The sequence below is a fragment of the Peromyscus californicus genome, unplaced genomic scaffold, assembly GCF_007827085.1.
Source record: "Peromyscus californicus insignis strain IS unplaced genomic scaffold, ASM782708v3 Scaffold_20__1_contigs__length_68692818, whole genome shotgun sequence".
Classification (NCBI taxonomy): Eukaryota; Metazoa; Chordata; class Mammalia; order Rodentia; family Cricetidae; genus Peromyscus; species Peromyscus californicus.
The window spans coordinates 41,841,527-41,848,276 of NW_026294503.1; the positions used below are offsets into that span (position 1 = coordinate 41,841,527).

Consider the following 6,750-nt stretch of genomic DNA (forward strand, 5'->3'; position numbering starts at 1 on the left):
ATGCTTGCCCGGCATGCACAGACCTTTCTCTTGGTTAGATCTCCAGCAATTCATAAACTCACCTGTAATCCTAGCATCAAAGAGGTGGAGGATCAAAAAAGGATCAGAAGTTCAAGGTTATCCTCAGTTTCATAGTGAGTTTAAGGCTAGCCTAGGACACGAGACCCTATTTCAAATCAATCAGAGGCTGGGGAACTAACTCTGTAGGTAAAGTACAGACATGAGGACCTGAGGTGGATCCCCAGAACCCATGTAAAAGTGGGGTTTAGTGACATGCTTGTAATCTCAGTGCTAGGAGGGGCAGAGGCTAGTGCATCTGAGGCTTGCTGACAAGCCAACCTAGCCTAAGTGATTAGCCTTCATCCCAGTGAGAAACCCTGTCTCCAGGTAGGTGGTGTGAGATGGCTCAATGGTGACAGCACCTGCCACCATGTCAGAGGACTCAAGCTGGAGCCCTGGGATCCATATGGTGGAGAGAACTGACTCCCTAAAATCTTCCTGTGACCGCTACCTGTGTATCATGGTCTATAGGAGTGTATGCACACACATTCACACACACACTCACAAATCAAACAAATATGTAACGAAAATTGTAAAGAAGAGCAAAGTGGTGATCTGAAAGAAAATGGCCCCCAAAGGGAGTGGCACTATTAGGAGGTGTGGCCTTGTTGGAGGAAGTGCGTCGCTATGGGGGCGGGCTTTGAGGTCTCTTTTGCTCAAGCTTCCCTCAGTGTTGACAGTCAGCTGACTTCCTGTTGCCTGCAAGATGTAGCACTCTCAGCTCCAGAGCCACATTGACCTGCACGCTGCCATGCTCCCTGTCATGATGATAATGGACTGAACCTCTGAACTGTAAGTGAGCCACTTCAATGAAATGTTTTCATTATAAGAGTTGCCATGGTCATGGTGTCTCTTCACAGCAATAAAAACCTTAACTAAGACATAGGCTTTTTGTGTTTTGTGTTTTGTTTTGTTTTGTTTCTTTGGGGTTTTTCAAGATAGGGTTCCACTGTTTAACAATCCTGGCTGTCCTGGAACTTGCTTTGTAGACCAGGCTGGCTCACTGAGATGCGCCTGCTTCTGCCTCCCAAGTGCTGGGATTAAAGGTGTGTGCCACCACTGCCTGACCACTAAGGCATAAACTCACTCTGTAGCCCAGGCTGGCCTCACACTCAGAGATCTACCTGCCTCTGCCTCCCGAGTGCTGGGATTAAAGGCGTGTGCCACCACCACCACCACCCGGCAAGGCATAGTTTTATATTAAAACAAAAATAAAGTGGATCCCTTATGAGGAATGATACCTGAGAATGACCTCTGGTCTACACACACACACACAGAGCTACTCACCCCAGAAAGGGAACTGCTGTGGGATGTTCTGTATGGCAAATGTGTTTCTCTGATTGGTTGGTAAATAAAACACTGATTGGCCAGTAGTCAGGCAGGAGGAAGTGTAGGTGGGACAAGGAGGAGAATAAAGCTGGGAAGTGGAAGGCTGAGTCAGAGACACTGCCAGCCGCCACGATGAGAAACAGCACGTGAAGATGCCAGTAAGCCACGAGCCATGTGGCAAGGTATAGATTTATAGAAATGAATTAATTTAAGCTGTAAGAACAGTTAGCAAGAAGCCTGCCACGGCCATACAGTTTGTAAGCAGTATAAGTCTCTGTGTTTACTTGGTTGGGTCTGAGTGGCTGTGGGACTGGCGGGTAACAAAGATTTGTCCTGACTGTGGGCCAGGCAGGAAAACTCTAGCTACAGGGAACCCATGACAGACCAAAGTAATGATAGCACTGAAGTCCAAGTTGGTGAAGCAATGAGTTTTTATTGGGGTTACTAACAGGAATATGAGTGAAGGGTTACTAACAGGAGTCTGAGTGAAGGGTTACTAACAGGCGTCTGTGAGTGAAGGGTTACTAACAGGAATATGAGTGAAGGGTTACTAACAGGAGTCTGAGTGAAGGGTTACTAACAGGAGCAGGGATGACCCCCAAACCACTGCACCATGTTAAATCCTTCCCCCAGGTTGGGTGATGACTGGGGAAAGTGTAGCCCTGGGGCTCTGCACAGCCTGCAGCAGTTTCAACGTCTGAGAACCCTCCCCACACCAAAGCCGGTCAAACTCCCCTCCCCAGCAGTTCTTACTCCCTTTACACAGCTGGTGAGAATCTTTCTGTCTTCCCTATTTTTTTCTGGACCTTTTGTTTTCCCCCAGAACCTCATAAGCCTCCTCCTCCCATCCTGTCAAGGATTCTGAGGAAAATGCCATACAATAGTAGTCACGGGCTGTTCCTCAAGATGTGAAAAGAAATGTACCGAATAATCGAGTGCCTTGTAGAAGCAAAGCTCACAGCACTAAAAGGGAATAAGAGATGGTTTGCTCTGGAGCCATTCTGAGTGGCCGTGACCCAGGAACACAGATTTAGGTTATCCTAAAATCCAGGTTCCAATGTGCAAACAGTTTCACAGAGTCTCAGTTTTACAGAACAAAGCATGTCATAAATCAAGACAAGTTTAAAATACCTCGGTGGGTACACCAGAGAGGCAGTTACAATGAGATGGGGAAGCATTTCTATAGGTCTAAGGTGTTATTGGAGCTTTGGCGTTGGTGGGAATTAGTGGTCTGCTAAGTTAACAGATTCTAAAAGGTTTTTAATCTATTAATCCCAACAAGAAGTTAGTTCTGACACAGAGATGGGTAAGGGAAGGCTGTTCTAGAACTAGTCCAAGATAAGGTAATTAGCCACTAGACCTTCAACACTCCAATATCCTCTTATTACTGTAGTTCTAAAGTCGATTGGTCTTGGCACACACAGCTTCTTTCTTTTTCTTTCTTTTCTTTTTTTTGGTTTTTCGAGACAGGGTTTCTCTGTGTAGCTTTGCGCCTTTCCTGGAACTCACTTGGTAGTCCAGGCTGGTCTCGAACTCACAGAGATCCACCTGGCTCTGCCTCCCGAGTGCTGGGATTAAAGGCGTGCGCCACCACCACCTTTTTTTTCTTTTAAGATTTATTTTTACTACTTTTGTATATGAGTGTTATGCCTGCATGTATATCAGCGCACCACATTCATGCTTGGTGCCCTAGGAGGTGGTGAGCATCCATGTGGGTGCTGGGAATTGAACCAGGGTCCTATGCAACAAGAAGTGCTTTTAACCAGTGAGCCAACTCTCTTTAACGTTTATTTTTAGTATATATGCTTTGCCTGCGTGCGTGCGTGCGTGCGTGCGTGCGTGCGTGCGTGCGTGCGTGCGTGCGTGTGTGTGTGTGTGTGTGTGTTTTGGATTCCCTGGAACTGGAATTAGGGACAGTTGTGTTTTGCCACGCCCTGCCCCACCTCTGGGCGTTCTGCCCCGCCCCGGGGGGAGGCGGGTGTTGTTCCAACCCTAGCTCAGCGCGCACGGGTCTGGTTTCTCGAAGGTGCACTCTGCTGGGTTCTCTACGTTCGTCCCTGCGCTCTCTGTCCGGATCCTCCCAGGGCTGCATGCCCAGCCTGGAGCGTAGGGTCTCCCCGAGTGCTGTGCGCCGCTCCTTGAGCGCTTGCCCTGCCACACCGACCACTGGGCCGCTGCTTTCTGCGGAACTCTGTGCCCTAGACGTGTTTCCAGAGGACTGAGTTCACTGGTTTAGTTAGGACTTACGTAGCTTCCGGTGTTCGCTCCGGCACATGGCGGTGAGCTCTGGGAGAAGGCGTGTTTGTGGCGAGGCCCTGGGTGTGGGGCCCCTGTGAATTTCGTCCTGTCGCACGTGTTTTTAGGAGTCAGGGCATCCTGCTCGGGAGGCACCAGCAGCCTCCAGCCGGAGAACTCGACGCCGGCTCCCCCGCTCGACTTCCGGTGCCTCAGACCCTCCCCTTCTCAGTTCAGTGCAACCTGCTTGTGAGTCCGCCACCAGAGCGCCAGGCAGCACAGTGTCGATGAAGCAAAAGAAGAAGAAAATCCCGAATAGGGTCTCTGGGACAAATGGAGACGAAAAGACCTCCGAGAAACCTGTCCTAGACGAAGCTCCCCCCAGTGCTGAGGCCCAGGTAAGAGAGGGATTCCTCTGTGGTCTAGGTATGTGGAATTAAGGCACTCGAAGGGATGGGACTGGGGTCTGCGGGATCCTGATGCCTTTCACAGCCACATCCTTCTTTCTATCGCAGGCGGAGCAGCTGGCGAGGGAGCTGGCCTGGTGTGTGGAACAGCTGGAGCTGGGTCTCAAGACGCAGAGACCCACCCCCAAGCAGAGTGAGAGCTCCTTCTTTATAGTTAGGAAAATGTAAACGGTGACAGTGCTGTGGCCTGATGGTGTTGCCAGGGGACGGAATCTTTGCTTTTGTAGTAGGATGGCAGGGAGTATGTATGAAGTTACCAGCTCCTTATTTTTATCTGCAGAAGAGCAGGCTGTTGGGGCAATCCGAACCTTGCGCAGTGAAAAAACGCCGTTGCCCCGGAAGAGACAGCTGATGCGCTCCTTGTTTGGGGACTACAGGGCTCAAATGGATGCTGAATGGCGGGAAGCCCTGAGGGCTCTAAAGACTGGTGAGGAACTGGGAAGTATATCTACATCAAGGTTGATGCGGGAGGAAATGGGCTCAGGGGAAACGCCTAAGCAGGGACAATGTATATACCTCTCCGGGGCAGTGGTCCTGGAATAAGGAGGACCCAGGTCCTCATCTGGTTCTGCTTTTGGGGTGGGAAAAACCAGCTCATCTGTCTAGGCCTTGGTTCATTCTACTGACCACAAAGCCCCTTACCAGTTGGAGTGTAGTTCTTGGAACTAAATAACCTGGGTTCAAAATCCTGAATCTGTCATTTTAGATCTTAACATTTTTGGCAAGTTACTGCATCTCTTGTGAATCTCATCAGGGAATGACAATATCGACATTATAGGAACGTTGTGTGGGCAATCATAACTGCCTGGATAATGTTAGCGGTTACTCAGTTCTGACTCTTCCCTCCCGCTTCCTACAGCTCCCCATTCAGCCCAGGTACAGCTTGTAGGCGAGGCGGCCAGGAAGAAGAGTGGAAGGGTCTGCAGGCCTCGTGCAGCGGGAAGAACCAAGGCCGCTGTGGACTCCACTGGTGAAGAGTTTCGCTTCAATTTCTTCTAGATTCTCCCACATTCTGGACTATTCATCGTCCTCCAGGGAGATGTGGGGATTTGTCCTGAGTGCAAGGCTCTTCTAGGAATCCTCTCAGTAGAAGTGGGATTGGTTTGTCCCTAACTGGTGTGTGGACGTGAAGCTGCTAGCCAGCGTGAACCTGTCATGTGGGAACTTTCTAGGAAATTTTCCTCCTGTCAGAAGAGAGATGCGTTTGGGAACTCTTCTGTGACAAGCCTGATTGTTGAGTGGGTTGTAGAAGGAAATGGTGCTCCAGTCTCCGGGAGTAGCTTCTGGTGGTAAGGAACTGAAGAAGCTGTGTAATTATACATGGGCTCACTTTTGAAAGGATGGCCTGGCCACTGGTTTAGTGCTTTCTATATTGTTAGATCACCCTAATAAATATTTTTTTAAAGAAATAGGTGATGCGTGGAAGAGTGTAATGTCTGATTAGAGGGAGTAAGGTGAGGCAGGGGGCTGCCACTACTTGGTCCAGCTCTGATGTCACGGTTTAGCCCTTTGTCAGTGTTGACTTTTTTTCTGAGGAGGTTTTCATCGTCAGAGAGCCAGTGTGGCCTCCATCAGGCCACCGTTTGTTCTTAGGAGCCAAGGAGCTACTTGCCCTAACTAGTACTGAGTCCTTTTTAAAAATCTGTTTATGCCGGGCGGTGGTGGCGCACGCCTTTAATCCCAGCACTCGGGAGGCAGAGGCAGGCGGATCTCTGTGAGTTCGAGGCCAGACTGGTCTACAGCGCGAGATCCAGGAAAGGCGCAAAGCTACACAGAGAAACCCTGTCTCGAAAAACCAAAAAAAAAAAAAAAAAATCTGTTTATTAGCTGGGCGGCAGGTGGCGCACGCCTTTAATCCCAGCACTCGGGAGGCAGAGGCAGGTGGATCTCTGTGAGTTTGAGGCCAGCCTGGGCTACAGAGTGAGTTCCAGGAAAGGCACCAAAGCTATACAGAGAAACCCTGTCTCGAAAAACCAAAAAAAAAAAAAAAAAAAAAAAAACTATTTATTTATGTGTGCCAACGTGTATGTGCGTAGGTATGTATAAGCATGCTAGGCACATGTGGAGGTCACAGGATAACGTCTCAGGGATTGATGTCAGGCTCTAGATTTGCTGGCAATTGTCTTTACTCACTAAGCCATTTTGCCAGCCTACTCACTGCCTCTTTAAGGGTTGACAGCAGTACTGTATACCCCTGCTCCACCCAGCCGAGATCTTCGGGTGAACCAGGAGTCTTCACACTAGTGTAACCTGCTGGTGTTGCCCAAACTCACATCCTAGGCTAGATGCAACCTGGAGTCCTGCTGTATTTAACCTTTCTTTTTTATTTTATTTTTTTTCCGATTTATTTATTTTTATATGCGGATGGACTCTTTTTTTTTTTGGTTTTTCGAGACAGGGTTTCTCTGTGTAGCTTTGCGCCTTTCCTGGAACGCACTTGGTAGCCCAGGCTGGCCTTGAACTCACAGAGGTCCGCCTGGCTCTGCCTCCTGAGTGCTGGGATTAAAGGCGTGAGCCACCACCGCCCGGCGCAGATGGACTCTTTTTTTTTTTTTTTTTTTTTTTGGTTTTTCGAGACAGGGTTTCTCTGTGCAGCTTTGCGCCTTTCCTGGGACTCACTTGGTAGCCCAGGCTGGCCTCGAACTCACAGAGATCCGCC

At 49.2% G+C, this 6,750-nt stretch overlaps 1 protein-coding gene across 1 annotated transcript; it reads left to right on the forward strand.

Annotated features, from left to right (window-relative positions):
* The first annotated feature begins 3,334 nt into the window (after positions 1–3,334).
* On the forward strand, positions 3,335–5,502 carry CUNH8orf33 (chromosome unknown C8orf33 homolog). The gene is made up of 5 exons (XM_052748202.1): positions 3,335–3,668; positions 3,753–4,022; positions 4,140–4,224; positions 4,372–4,518; positions 4,951–5,502. The coding sequence occupies exons 1-5, from the start codon at positions 3,663–3,665 to the stop codon at positions 5,088–5,090; spliced, it is 648 nt and encodes a 215-aa protein (XP_052604162.1). The 5' UTR covers positions 3,335–3,662; the 3' UTR covers positions 5,091–5,502.
* Positions 5,503–6,750: the final 1,248 nt, after the last annotated feature.

Excerpts from the sequence above, each read along its gene's own strand:
- CUNH8orf33 (XM_052748202.1), top strand. Across the intron at positions 4,023-4,139 it reads CCCCCAGTGCTGAGGCCCAG|GCGGAGCAGCTGGCGAGGGA; the intron begins GTAAGAGAGGGA and ends TTTCTATCGCAG. Across the intron at positions 4,225-4,371 it reads GAGACCCACCCCCAAGCAGA|AAGAGCAGGCTGTTGGGGCA; the intron begins GTGAGAGCTCCT and ends TTTTATCTGCAG.